The sequence below is a fragment of the Perkinsus marinus genome (genome assembly GCF_000006405.1).
Source record: "Perkinsus marinus ATCC 50983 genomic scaffold scf_1104296961124, whole genome shotgun sequence".
NCBI lineage: Eukaryota > Perkinsozoa > Perkinsida > Perkinsidae > Perkinsus > Perkinsus marinus.
Genome location: NW_003205853.1, coordinates 227,811 through 242,550, shown reverse-complemented (window position 1 = coordinate 242,550; position 14,740 = coordinate 227,811). Strand labels below are relative to the sequence as shown.

Here is a 14,740-nt window from a genome sequence, read left to right as displayed (position 1 = left end):
CGCCTACATCGCTCGCAATTTCGGTCAGCAGAAGCAAGTTTGACCTCAGAGATTCGAGTACAGCGCTGCTGAAGGATGATAAATCCAGTTCAGCTTCTATTGCAGAGATTGACGATCCACGGAGATCTCCAACTGAGAAAGTTCGGGAGTCTACACCTTTTCCCGTGCAAGTTTGACAAGTGAGCAGACAAGAATGACAATGTTATCATCAAGAGTGACAATGAGAATCCAAGTTTGTCACTTTTCTATCTTGTAACAACCAACATTGACAATAAGAATCCAAGTTTGTCACAATCTAAATTTGTAGCAATCAAGATTGACAATGAGAATCCAAGTTTGTCACTTTTATATTTTGTAGCAACCAAGTTTGACAGTGAGAATTCATGTTTGACACTGGCAGAATATATTACAATCAAGAATGACAATATTCCACACGAGTTTGACAATACGCACACAAGTTTGACAATACACATCCAAGTTTGACATTGAAGAGGGTTTCTCTGTGATCAGAGCTTATATCAAGGAGAAGCTGAGTGAGACGGACCCGATAACAGATAGGCATAGAGCTGAAGAGCAACACATGTTCTTATACCCGTACCGGGAAGATATGCTGCGAGGAATGTGTGATGATGCTATGCAAAAGCTAACCACTGACAAGATAGGAGCCGTATAGGCTATCGGATACTTTGGAACAAAGGGAGTCAAGGGGTCGCTTTTTGAATTCTTTCGATGTCATCTCAAGCTTACATAGAGCTCTCGATGACTCGGGAGAGCCTCATTACTATGTAATGCGTGTGATTTTTCAAGTGGGCAATCAGTTTAAACCGTATGTCAACATATCGAGTCGAAGTGTCAAACTTGGACGTGTATTGTCAAACTTGTGTGCGTATTGTCAAACTCGTGTGGAACATTGTCATTCTTGATTGTAATATATTTTACCGGTGTTAAACATGAATTCTCATTGTCAATCTTGGTTGCTACAAAATAGAAAAGTGACAAACTTGGATTTTCATTGTCAATCTTGACTGTAACATATCTCGATTATGACATACTTGAATTCTCAAAGTCAAACTTGATTGTAACAGAATTGAATTGTGACATACTTGGATTCTCATTGTCACTCTTGATAGTGACATTGTCATTCTTGCCTGCTCACTAGTCAAACTTGCACGGGAAAAGGTGTAGTGTGTTCAAGAGGGGAACAGAAGCGCATCCCGTGACCATGCAAGAACCTTCTGACCAAACAGCGTCCGTGAAGGAGAGAAGGGACAAGCTTAGCTTCGTTGGATCCAATCGCACAAGGAGTGGCTGGATCTCCGAAATCGCACTTCAGTTGCGAGTGGCACAAGGTGGCGACGAAGTTCCACTACGTGCGGTGGTAGACTCGGGTGCCGGACGCTCCTATCTCATTGCAGGGGATAACCAACCTTTTGTACTGGAAAAATCCCCAACACCATATCGAGTGGAGCTGGCAGATGGCCGCGTATCAACCATTAACACACTTGTTCGACTGGACTGCAGAGTTTGGGATGTTGGGAACAAGAAATGGTTCAGGCCAATCAGATTGATGCAGGATCCTGACCTATGCGATCCGAATGGACCATCGCTGTTGCTCAGAGTACTCCGTTCTAGAGCTCCTAGTAAGCCCTATCTACTGCTGGGACGTGACGTCATACAATGTTGGGGGCTTGAATCTCGAGCTGTTGCTTCGGCCTGGATAAGTGGGAGGTTGGTGTTTTCGCGCGGCTCATCCGTGGACGTCCGTTACTCGGAGGAGAGGCTTTGCGTGGTCAGATCATACAGCTCTGGGGATGCACCTATAGATACGAGCTGTGTGAGCGGTCATGAGGAGGGCGACCTAACCAGTACGGATATTGTACCTCTTCCGAAAGTGGATGCCTCGACGACATTGAGGGTCACTTTGACTCTAGAAGATGAAAACTTGGTCCGCTCTCTTCTAGAATCAGTGGTCGTCTCTGGCTGGAAAGATATACCGGGATGCAGAGAGTATCGAACTCGCATTCGCAAGGTGCATCCAGGAGAGTGGCTGGATTGTACCTCGCAAGAATATGTTGCTGAGCTAGCACTCCCACATCCCAAGCGTCCGAAAGTGGAACCTCGGGACTTTGCCATACCTTTGTACAACAAATTGGCAGAGCCGCTGAAGCAGATCTACCGGGCAACTATACAGGAGTATGTCGAGTCGCATTGGTGGGTTCGTGTGGGAGCGGAGAATTCCACTTCCGCACTGCTATATGCCTCTGTGTTCATGACCGGTTACCAAACGGGAAAAAAGCCTCGATTGGTGTGTGATCTAAGATCTGCGAATTCGGCCCTCCCTCGTGTTCAGTCCCGTGGAGAGCATCTGTGGCTTCCATTATGTTTGCTCCGAGCAACCAGTCCCATCTGTATTGCTACTAGTGATGTGCGGAGCGCGTTCTACTCTATTCGTTTCGCCGGTTCTGATGTGATTGATCCAAGTGATCAGATAAATACCCTCCGGATGAGAACAGGAATCGGTGAGTTCGAGTGTCTTCGGGTTTGTTTTGGTATCTGCTGTGGTACGTGTTCGTTGAAGAACACCTATGGTTCGTTGATCTCGGTTTATCGCTCCTCCAAGCTAGCTCGAAAGCTAGGAGGATGGATTCAAGAGTTCGTGGATGACCTTTTCCTATCTGGGTCAATTCGGTCTGTTCTAAACAACCTTTGCAACACCCTCTATCTGCTACTACTGGTCGCTTTCTTGGTGCAGGAGAAGAAACTAGCCATAACCGCTGCTGTTACGGCAAAAGCACTGCTTCGGCAAGCTCTGGTCGATAGAGGCCTTTCTTTGCCGGTGGCCGATTCGGTATCAATGTTCAATGTGAGCATCTCCTACGAGCTTATCGGAACAGTTGACTTCATGCGGGTAGAGTGTAAGCGGGAGGCGAGAATGAGTAAAGCCCGGGAGTTTTTCCTTAGAGAACCTATCTTGGAACAGTGTCCTACCAAGAGGTTAATCTTTGGGATATCGGGTCTCGTATCGTTCGATCCGGCTAGGGCACACAGTGCATCCCGTATGATTGGGGACCTCCTTCGGAGTATCTTTGGCCGTTGTTTTCATGACATCGACTGGAGTACACCATGTGATCTCCGCTCGCTAACAACGGAAACGCAAGCTGCGTACTGTGGGATTGTACGATGGGCACGAGACATTTGCGCTCAGGGATCATCTGGCTGTGTGCATCTCTCACCTGTGCATGCCCAAAGCAGCGCTGTGGTCAAGTTAGAAGTGTCATGTGATGCCTCCTTATACGGAGGCTCGGTGGTCATCGAGGTGGTCCACTCTTCTATGGATACCAAATCTCCAAGCGCGGGGCGATACCGCATCCTTGAGGACGCGTTTCGGTTCACTGCCGCGCAAGTTTGCCACTCCTCGAACCGTCGGGAACTTAGGATGTGCCTTGAAGCACTGCGGAGGACGTCGGATCTGCTCCTCTACCATCGAGCCACGGCAGCGGACTTCGACCCTCCCATTGAAGTGGTACTCATGTGCGACAACAAGTCTAGTACTAGCTGGATACAGTCGATGAGCGGAGAGCTCCGGCTGAATTCTTCGCGAGGCATCGAGAGGAGATGTGTAGCTAGGCTCATAAATTCCATTTATCACGAAGTTCAACTGATTCGTGAAGTCGCACTCTCCTTCAGAGTCGTGCATGTGGCGGGTTCGGCTAATGGTCCTGCTGATTCTATCTCCAGATATCTCGATCGAATGGTCCCTGTCGAAGGTTCTACAAGCAGTTCTCTGGGTCAGCTCTTGTTGCCTCCACGCAAGGCAGGTCGGATCGAAATAGATCACGTGGTGGAGGATGAGAAGGATATGGCGGAGGCTGAGCACTGCTGCTCTTGTGAAGAGCGCTGGTTCTTTGAAGATGGTGATCGTGTCATTCCGTTCGATCAGTCAGACGTGTGCTGTTTGCTGCGTGACTCACCTATCGGAGGAATCGTAGATGACGAGATCAATCTATCTCGAGAAGATCCAGTGGTGGACATGGGAGTTCTGAGCAATTTTGATATCGGAGACTCTGGTGCAGAAGCAACTGTTCGAACTATCGACGCTATCTTCTCTGTCCGAGAGGGATTGTACACCGAGAGAAATACGGATCCCCCTAGGGAGCCGAGGTCGGAGGCTGTAGTGGAAACGGTGTCCCGATGGTCCTATGGCCTTGACGCGGTCCTCCACACTATCAACATAGTCCGGGGAGTGATCGAGGTGCTGAAACAGAATGCCCGTTGTGCAGAAGCTGGGACGATTGGTTATGATTTTCATCGGCACTGGGATGAGCCCGCTATCTTCGCGGCAGCTCACTCGGCACAATATGGGTCGTCGCTCGTCGAATGCCCTCCCCCAGCGATTCCGACGGCTAATCCGCTACAGATCTACGGACCCGAAGGGGCCCCGCCTGTGGTGTGTTATCGTTCTGGGTTACCTAGTGGAGAATGCATTCTGCAACCGGTGATCCCAAAGGCGGCTGTGTTCTTCCGGGATAAAATTGTATCCTCTGCTCATCGGGAGACGCTGCACTCTGGACTGGTTATGACTTGTTCATCGGTACGTCTATACCATCTCGACGCAGTGACAGCCCTCGCGAAGAACATCATTAATCGCTGCCTTGCCTGCAGGATACTGCAGTCGGCGCGATCTTGGAAGTTTCCTCTCGGCTTTGGCAGTGAACTACCAGAGGAGATATTCTCTTGTGGACCTTATGGATACAGTACCATGGACGTGCTATCATTGGGAGAGCACGTGCATGTCCTGACTATTCAGTGTCGAAGCACAAGGCATATTGTCTGGAAACACCTTGAAGCGACTACGATGGCCGAAATATTAGTGGGAATAAAGCGAGCCCAGCGTACAGTGGGTTCCATGAGGGTTCTGTATGCGGATTCGGCGAGTTATTTCAAATCGGGTGTCTTCCAGGCAGCTGTCTTATCAGAGGCTCACTGCGAGGTACGGCTTCTGGATCGTTATGCTCCATGGAGTGGTTCCCACGAGCGACATCATCGGACATGTCTCGACTACCTGAGGCATCTCTTGAGGCACGACGACGGTCGAATTGCTAAGCTCTCGGCCATGGAACGGCAGGATTTATACGACGAGATCACCCTAGTGCATAATAATCTACCATTGGGGACTTTTATCTTATCGGGGGCAACTGAGATTCCCGTCACCGCCGACTTTCTCGCTCTGGGTCACAGCCGATTAGATGTCGTAGCGGCATGTGCTCGCGTCCGCACGGTCACACCATGGCTGCCATTCTCTACGTATCGGAAGGTGCGTAATACTTACTTGAGCCATATGTGGAGTGCAGTGAAGAAGCGCAACATCAAAGTGAGTCCCATATCGAAGGACCGTGGAGAGGCTGACTATAGGTTGGACAAGGGGGCGCCTGTATTGGTGTATGCGGGCTCCCGGCGCAAGCTGTCGTGCCCGTTCACGTTGGCACATATCGAGTCCAGGCTAAGCACAAACCGAGTGCGGGTGCGCCTCCCTCATGGTGTCTACTCCAACGAGAATATTCGTAATATAGTACTTCTACATCGTGATCGCGGGGATTTCACCGAGTGCCGTCGACCGGGTCCTTCGCTGCTGGGTATGCCGGTTTTTGTGAAAGTTCCAATCGTTTCAGACGACGAAACGGGCTTTCAATGGTTCACAGCCCGTATTATCGATTGGATTGGTCAAGACGACGTTCTGCTTCGGTGGGATACGGGTGAGCAAGAATGGGTGACGTTATTTGAAGAAGACTGGTTGGTAAACCATGGACAACCCTGTCCCCCGGATGAAGGGCTCAACTAGGACTCTAACATATCCGTTTGCCTATTCATCATATGTTTATAGTCGGTCCCCGATGGTCCTCCATCGTTAGGAGGGGGGGCGTGTTAGATCCCGTATTAATTAATCACTACCATTGTCTGTGTCGTCCCGTTCGGGCGAGCGAGTTATAGATGAAACGCATGACAATGGAGTGATATTGCTAGAAAAGGTTTGTGTAAGCCCACCAAGGCCCTACACTTGCGTTACAAGGAGTGGTTAATCCTATACCCCGACGAGAACATCAAGTACTGCCTACATGTATATGATCCATTTCGGCGGTTCTCCATGTTCTATCCGAGTCGCAACAAGAGTTCAGCAGAGTCCATACGGCTGTTTTCTGCACATTGCTGGCATTTTGGATGGCCCTTCTACTGTCAGTCAGATGGCGACAAGAGCTTCATCGGTCGTGGATTCACGTCATTCTGTCAGTCGATGGGATTGAAGCAGTTGATCGATCCACCCAATGCTCCTCAGAGAAGAGCCTTCCTCGAGAGGTGTCATCAGATACTATTCGAGGCTATACGGTCTTTCCGGTGCGGAGGTTGTACGGTACCTTGGTATCAACTACTCCCTATGATATGCCATTCGCTCAACTCAACCCAATCTGACGAAGTCGGTGATACGTGTCCTAACGGCTTAACCTTCACGTACAAGGCAAGACCACCACCTAGTGTATCGGGGCAGCAACCACTAGAAAGTGCTGCGAGGTTCGTAGCAGGCCATTGTGACCCCCCTGACTACGGCGACACATTGACTCAGAAGAAGGAAGAGTTTGGGAAGCTAGTCGCGTCCTATCGAGAGTACCTCAAGCGACTTGTACGAGGCCATTCTATTAAAATCGCTGAGCGCAGCAAACGTCGTCGAAGTTGTTCGCTTGCACCTGGCACTATCATATGGCTGAAGAAGGTCTGTGGTACGAAGCTCATGGCAAGATGGGTCGGACCTGCCCGCATTTCAGCATCTCAGTCTCCGACATCCTCAAGACATTTGGTACGTATTGAAAGCCTGCATGGCGACCCACTGGGAACTGTCCACAACACTCTCATCAAGCCTGCATCGCTGACAGAGGGACAACTGGCAGAGTACTATAGAAACGAAGGGCAGACGTCTAAGGTCAACACCAGTTCTCCGCAACCACGGGTGACGTCCACCATCTCATCATGCCCTCGCTATTTCACGGCAACTGATTCTAATGGTAAGATGGTACTGCAACGTTCTATGCTGTCCCCTACGGCTAGCACAGGACTATGGGTCCAGTGCGACGGATGTTCTATCTGGACGGAAGTGAGTAAAGAAACTCACGATTATTATGCTCAGGACGATAGGAGTTTTTACTGTGCCAACATAAACTGTAAGTGTGTAACTCAACTATGACTCACTGAAGTCGCTCTTGAGTCCGTCCTATTATACTGGCTTCAGTAACTCATTCATTCAAGTGTATATCATTTGTTTACTCTTATATCCTGTCTATGCAAACAAGTAGCATCATTTGAGGGCCGGAGTGTACTCAACCATGTACTCGAAGATTCATCAACCTCGCCCGCCCGACAGTTTTGATATATCACTCATCAATTCAGAAGCATGACTAAGAAAAAAAAGTATCTCTCATCCTAAACTACTTGAGTTAACTATGTCCGCTCCCAAAGAAGAGTATAAAATCAACGATAATTTCGCAAATTTCCTCAAATTTCCATATGGCTAGCAACACATATAGTTGACCATGTGCATATATTCCCGCACTGCCTAGGAATGCTCTTGAAGCTCAAGACAGGTCTATTGATTCGATGGAGTTCAATACCAAGTTGGTCCCCGCAGGTGATGGGAATAATTAACGGCGAGCGAGATATATACGGAGTGGCGGAGCGTAGCGAGAAATGCTTTCAGTTTTTGAAACTCGTACACTACAAGTTGAAGGTTGCATCTCCTTCTTTGAAAATGATTAAATTCATTTTGATGGTTAATAAGCAGGGGCAAACGCGTCTCGCCAAGTACGCGAATTTTCTAACGATAAAGTAAAGACGATTTTGCAGGGAAAGAAAATGCCGCCATGGTGTTTATTCAGGGAGCGACAGGCCATCGAGAATGAGCTCATTCGGAAGTGTTTGTCGAGGAGTGAGAATCAGTGTAGTTTTTTGGAATATCGTAGTTACAAGGTAGTAGTGTTGGAGGCGGGAGACGTACTCCTATTCCGCCCTAGCAGGTGATTTACCGTCGATATGCATCCCTTTACTTCATCATGGGAGTTGACGGCTCAGATGAAGACAACGAGCTGGCCTATTTAGAGTTCATACATACACTAGTAGAGACCTTAGATAAGTAATGAGGGGTGGAGTAGACTACGGTGGATTCACACTCTTTGAAATAGTGTGTGAGAGTTTCAAGTCCAACGCCTACTACTACGACAACACGGCTTAGATTCGCATCGATGCACATAACCTCACGAGGGATCAGTTTTAGCCTCTTAAATCGTCTACTTTCTCCATGCCAATGAGTTTTGTCCACAGGGCGAGATAACCTCTGCCAAATAGGATGGTGTTTCCTCGTCATACCATCTTTTCAACAACTTGTGAATCTTCATGTCATTCCTCTTCGCATAGGACTTTTCCTATCGCGTGTATCTATTCAATTTGGACAACTTCTGTGTCGAATTTGCATATGTTCATAAAGACGATGAGTTCATGGCATTAGTGTTTTCGCTGTGAATAAATTCGGAATAGGTATTTCGAGAACGTATGCGAACTTGATATTATGTTCAACATGGAGAAGGCTCATTTCATCCTGGACGAGATGTTAGCCAACGGCTGCATAGCGGAGACCAACAAGGCCAATGTAATTTTCTCATACCACTCCTCGGTGAAATGACCTTTTATTGCAGATACTAGCTCCTTTGTATTTACTCGACAAGCACGGTGATAGTGTCCAGTAAGATTCCTGTATGATTGCGTTGTTGTTTCTTTCCTCATTCACTCCCGGTGTGCCGCGTTGATCTTATATTCATTCATACATGTACAAACTTTAATTCATTTGTGGCCTGTCGGAAATTCATCGCCATTGTCCGTTCGACCGAAAAAACATCATTCTTCACACCGCTTTCTACCTCGAGATGAAAAAAGGAATAGTACACGCCATCTGAGACGCGCAATCCTTGGCAGATCGTTTTTCATCGAATTTTGAGCTAATTTCTTCACCAAACACCCTACATATACCTCTTATACTGGAATCCAAGTCGCGCACTTGAAACTCTAAGAAAATTTTCAGCCTCATTTTCGATTCCCTGCGCGCGTCTACTACGGCAGTATTTCGCGCGCAAAGTATTGAATCACCCTATGGAACATCTCTGAAGTACCCCTGAATCACACAAGCTGAGTATCCGGTCACTGGATGTATATACAGCCTATCAGCCATAGTTATGCCCATCTACCGCAGCCACCCCATCGACGATTTCCTATCCTCCTCTCAGAGCTCTGCTGGTACTGTTGGCGGTAGCGGGTCCGACGCCGAGCACAATTTCAGCAACTATCATAAGTTTAAGTTAAAGTTTGGTACTGGGCGTAGTTCCATGCGGTTGAAGACCGAATCAGCGTCTATCGCTGTTGATAGAAGTAACCATGTCCACAACTACAATACCCGTTTTCAGCCGAGTCCCCGTACCAAAAACGAGCATCCAACCGTAATGACGCACCCAGACCTAAGGTCAAGTCGGTGTTACTGCCCAGAAGGAATCCTCGGTTTCCCAACAGCAACTAAGGCTACAAGAAAGCTGGTGCGCGAGCCCATCTTCGACAGTGAGTTCGAGGACTTTCGGGACAGGGTCCGAGAGCGTGTGCAGTCCCTCAATTTGTAGGGACGGTAAAACGGTTGCATCTCTTACGGAATGGGTAAAATTTACCCACTAAATCAGGACTTGCAGCTGGATAGGTCAGACCAGTACTCAGGGCGCCCTGTCTCGGGATGGCTTCATCGACTAGGATTCTCCGTAACGAAGTGAACAACATCTCCAACCGAGTGAACGGTTCACATCTTCCCTTTCAGCCACGAGGTGGCTGATCGTGAACGGTTGTATGACGAGCTCGCGGGAGTCTATCCCTCTCTTCGCACTATTGACGATGATAGCCAGCAGACTCTCCTCCAGGAGCAGGCTGTGGCACGGGGTGATCGGGTTATTTATGGGGTCGAGTTTCATCCTGAACTGGCTCCTATCGATGCCGCGTACCGGTCGATTGCCAAGGCGATGAGAGTTACAAACTCTGCCAAGTCTACTGCTGGTTTCTAAGAAAGGGTGAACCGTCAGCCGAGGACGGTTCACCCTTGTCAGCTGAGGGCCTTACCATGCAAGTGATTGAAGACCTAAGGAAGTCTTGTCGAAAATCGGGGGCCAGCGCCTGCAGTGCCGGCTAGAGCAAACACAAGTGGCAGATATGATCGCCTTCGATTTAATGAAGTCACAGCAGCGTTTTATAGTTACCAGTTTCTCTCTCTATGATTGCTGAAGGGATGTAGTTAATAAGTACGTCTTGCTCTGATTCTTGCTGTCCACAGAGATGCCGCAGTAGATGCGCGCAGGGAATCGAAGATAGGGCTGAACAATTTTCCGAGTTTGAAGTGCGCGACTTGGATTTCAGTATGAGAGGTATATTTAAGATGTTAGGTGAAGATTTTAGCTCAAAATGTACTTGAAGAAAAAACGATCTGACAAGGATTGCGCGTACTGTGTTCCCTTCTCGAATAACCCAGTATCAACTCAATACCCCAGCGTTGCTAATGGTGCGAACAATGAAGACATGGATAAAATTGATTTCCAGCAGCGGAACACATCAGCCAACCTGTGAGTGGCGTTCGCGTCGCCTGAATGACAAGCCTCATCGGTAAGCCTCACCTTACCATACAGCCAGTATGTTACGGCTAGTGGAGCCAACCTGATTTGCGCGAGGAGTGGTATTACACGCATGCAAAGGTCTGCGTTGAACTAAACTCAAGACAGTATGACTTATAAGAACCTCTCGAAGAAGTTGAACAGTCACTACGCGGAGACTAACACTACGACACCGCTCATATAAACTTCAACGTCTTTCTCATCATCATAATGGTGCTGTGCTAAGAAGGGAATACGAGTCCCATCGACTCCTCCCAAGAGGGTGATAAGAGTCCACACAGCAACGCCTGTTGCCACGGTCGGACGATACAATACTATTCACTATTAGTATTCGGTTGCCAATCCCTTCACTAGGAAGAGAAGGTTTCCAATAGTAGAAGTAAGCAGAGATTATTTGGGGAGGCTTGGAAAACCCGAGTGACCTCGAGATAGATGAGAATAATAATAATAATAATAATATGACCATAATATAGATACTATTGTCCACTCATTACCGCGCGTCACAAAAAGGACGCTAGCATAGAGTAAGAAGGAATAGACGACAAGACGTCTCTGAAACGTCATGGTTTCAAAAACACCTACGCCTACCACTCCAGGACGACAGATTGGAAGTACTACAAAAAGCACAGAGAATCAGCAGTGGTGACACGGAGATCAACTGCTATTATATTAGGACAGAATACAAGATTGGGATTACTACTACTACTACAGACATATCTCATACCGTGACAATATTCAATTTTACCGACAAACGAATCTCGGATGAATCATATAAGACGTCGAGAACTACGATCGGGTGCAATTATGAAAACTGAATACTATGGCAAGTAAATAGTAATAGTGAATGAGTGATAAAAGCGGTGGATCCGTGGTGATGAGATTGTAGCATATTGTTAGGGTCACTACAGAACCCAGCGATAGCCTTCAGAGACTACTTATACTACAATGTAACAATCTCGTGGTGTGAATGGTGACTTTCGAGAAGAAGAAGAAGCGATACGAACACGCACCTTGTGAGTGACTGTGAATATTAGAAAAGCGACATTCAATGATGAACGAGATCAACCCAATCAGCTTCGCTCCGTCTAGCAAACACCGAAGGATAATCAGTTGTTTATAGACGGCAAGTACTTAGGCTGAAATAACAAAAAAAATATTCATGATTTTATAACAGTCCTCAGAGGCAACAACCAATAAGAAGCTACTCACTATCTACCATGGGTAGTAGCTAAGAATAGGTCCCCAGTCGGCTCAACTTCCTTGTGGAAGACAGAAAGCCTTTGAATCGGTAATAACAGCATCAGGAGCAGGATGAGCAACATAGAGCATTAAACAAACCATGCCCTAAGTGGTAAGTAAACCACTATGAGACATGGAATGCTGAGCTACTCTGCTTGGTGATGAACACTCTGAATACAGACTGAATACACATGACCACTACCCCAATAAGGATAGTACCAGGATGAGTAAGCAGTAGTAGCTTACTCAAGCATGAGAAGGATAGGCAATCGACATAATAATAATACCAACATCACTACTACTAGGTAGAGCAATGCTACAATATTGTAGGAGCCGTACGGTCACTGGGGAATACTAAACTAAGTAAGCAATACAGTGCAATGCACTAGACGTTTTTCGAGCAGTTCAGCTTTCCATCAATTATCATCGTCATAGTACTGGTAAGGGACGATTATGCATATGCATAACAATGTTGTAACTTAAAAAGCATATACTCCTCGGGCTACAGCTTTTGTAGCTGTCTGCTCAGCCAACTTCTCCGCGCGTTTTTCGTTGGGAGCTCCATCATAGTCAGCAGTTCTTCCCAGAGACACTGAAAGGAGGCGCTCATCATCGAAGGTATACTCGACTTGTTGTGGGCGGAAGTGAACACTAGCGCCTCGAGGGCGAAGGTCATCATCCATCTCCTCGTAAACTTCACCGTATATTGACGCCGCTGTTGAGCATAGGGATACTGACGAGGGAGAATGCTTCTTAGTCGACCCTCCCAACTGCAGTGAACCTGATACAAAAACCGTCAAACTGCGCCTAAGCTCACGCTAGCCTCAACTCACCGATAGTGAGCTGATTCTCATTGAGAATTATCGAGTCCGGCTCTGGTGGAAGTTGTTCCTTCTTCAAAATGCTCCTCTTAGGGGCGACTGACCTACCGGCTGAACGGCCTCTGCTCATCCGGTAACTGCTCGCACGGATGGGCTTATCGGGGACGGCTGTGCAACTGAAGTGATGAAGATGTGAACAGTTCGACCAGGAAAGAAAGCTAGACTTACCATCCCCATACAGCCGGTCTGAAACATCCTAATATACGTGAAAACATTAACTTGAGTGATATTCAAATAACTGAAAATTTGCAGTACTTACGATAGCTTCTTGGATCCGAAAAAGGAATTAACCGAAATGCTCTGGTTGAGGGGGATTGGCTAACGTCACAAAGGCGGGGACAGCTCCAACACAAAGATACGAAATGTCTTCCCCAACACGACACTTCAGCATATGAGTGAGAGATGGTAGTAGTCATTCTCGATATTATCAAGGGAAAGACGATATTTGATAATGGTATAAACCAGCATACGTTGGTAGACGACTGACCACATTAATAAGGATACCAGCACTGAAAGGTTGTATTCAAGCTGAAGGCGCTTTGTTATCGCACTTACTCAGCTCTACTACTACTACGATGCATTGACATGATGGGCGCCCAGAGAAGCAATAATACCCTTAGGAGCATTTTGAGCGCTAGGCAAACGATGGAAATGAGGACGATCAACTAGAACCTCTGTACGATTTTTACACTGATGTGCGACCTGTTCAGGAGGGCTTTCACTCCCGAATGAACAGTACGATACCGATTCTTGGAAATGCACTAGAGGTGCGGCCTGCATTGATTGACTTCGGAGTTCAGTTTTCGATCCAACTTTGGGTTTTCTAATAGCATTAACATCAGCAGATGGGAAATGAGCTCGCCCCTCTGAGAAAGTAAACACATGAACAGCCATAGAGAAATACTATCAGCTTACTCCACCGAAGTCTCCTGTTCACTTCCTCCCTAGTATGTTCATGACCCTGGGCGTCCTTAGCTTTCTCGGCTCCTATCCCCTTCGGACCAAACAGTATATCGAAACAGCCTGGCGTGTAGCTACGTCGACTGCCACTCTCACCGCTGTTACGCTCATCAGTGTGGCCGTTCTGAGAGGCTGTCTTTTTGATAGCGGCCTCCTTCGCAACAGGCGTTTCCTCCATCGTGCTAGAAGATTTATCAACAGCAGATGTCATAAGGACAGAACTACATGGAATAGCTAGCCGATCGAAAGATGCAACTCACGTCGCTGAAAAGGCTACACGATTCGATGCCGTCTCCTTCGAGACTGTCTCCAACACAGAATTGGAGCCGTCTCGAACTGATAAACTTTCCCAGACTCTCCCGCATCGACGTGCATGTCCAGATACCCATCTCTAACGCGATACGGTAGTAATAACTCACAAACACATCAAAACACAGAGTGAGCTGTAAGGCACGAGAACGTGCAGGACCATTACTAAGAACGAGCATAGAAGAACAACGCAACTCGTGCAACGCTTCGACACTACACAATATCAAAGAACGTCACGCAGGCTCCATATAATGATAAGTTCACGCGAGCTGATCTGTCTCGACAAATATCGTTTATTCATAAAGGGGTTTCCCCGTCAATCACTTGAAGGGTCTTTATACCGAGTTGCCAAATAATTCAATGAGGCCGAGAGCGACCTAGCCGGATTGAGATTCCCTTAATGGTGTTGAAGACTCTCATTGATGCCTTCCATACTACCTCATCCAATCCCCGTCACTATGCTGATGTCGTACTATAGGACGGAGCATATCCTCCCTTTGATGGGGTATAAACGAATATACCAGCCCATGGAGGTGCACATCCATGTGCTGAGGGGAACAATGATGGTACTGTATCTTGGGATGGCTTTGTTCCACTGGCATAGCTGCCCCACCAAAAGGA

The 14,740-nt window shown here is 47.4% G+C and overlaps 3 protein-coding genes across 3 annotated transcripts; 2 read left to right on the top strand and 1 right to left on the bottom strand.

Moving 5' to 3' along the window:
* Positions 1–7,792: 7,792 nt before the first annotated feature.
* Positions 7,793–8,783, top strand: Pmar_PMAR021838 (AP-4 complex subunit sigma-1, putative; the record flags this gene model as incomplete). The annotated part of the gene is made up of 5 exons (XM_002772469.1): positions 7,793–7,845; positions 7,920–8,010; positions 8,058–8,173; positions 8,575–8,686; positions 8,733–8,783. The coding sequence occupies 5 exons, from the start codon at positions 7,793–7,795 to the stop codon at positions 8,781–8,783; spliced, it is 423 nt and encodes a 140-aa protein (XP_002772515.1).
* A 483-nt stretch (positions 8,784–9,266) lies between these two features.
* Positions 9,267–10,130, top strand: Pmar_PMAR021837 (hypothetical protein; the record flags this gene model as incomplete). The annotated part of the gene is made up of 2 exons (XM_002772468.1): positions 9,267–9,697; positions 9,890–10,130. 2 exons carry the CDS (start codon positions 9,267–9,269, stop codon positions 10,128–10,130), a joined length of 672 nt encoding a protein of 223 aa, XP_002772514.1.
* A 2,318-nt stretch (positions 10,131–12,448) lies between these two features.
* Pmar_PMAR021836 (hypothetical protein) lies at positions 12,449–14,021 on the bottom strand (the record flags this gene model as incomplete). The annotated part of the gene is made up of 4 exons (XM_002772467.1): positions 12,449–12,750; positions 12,803–12,966; positions 13,425–13,716; positions 13,766–14,021. The coding sequence occupies 4 exons, from the start codon at positions 14,019–14,021 to the stop codon at positions 12,449–12,451; spliced, it is 1,014 nt and encodes a 337-aa protein (XP_002772513.1).
* Positions 14,022–14,740: the final 719 nt, after the last annotated feature.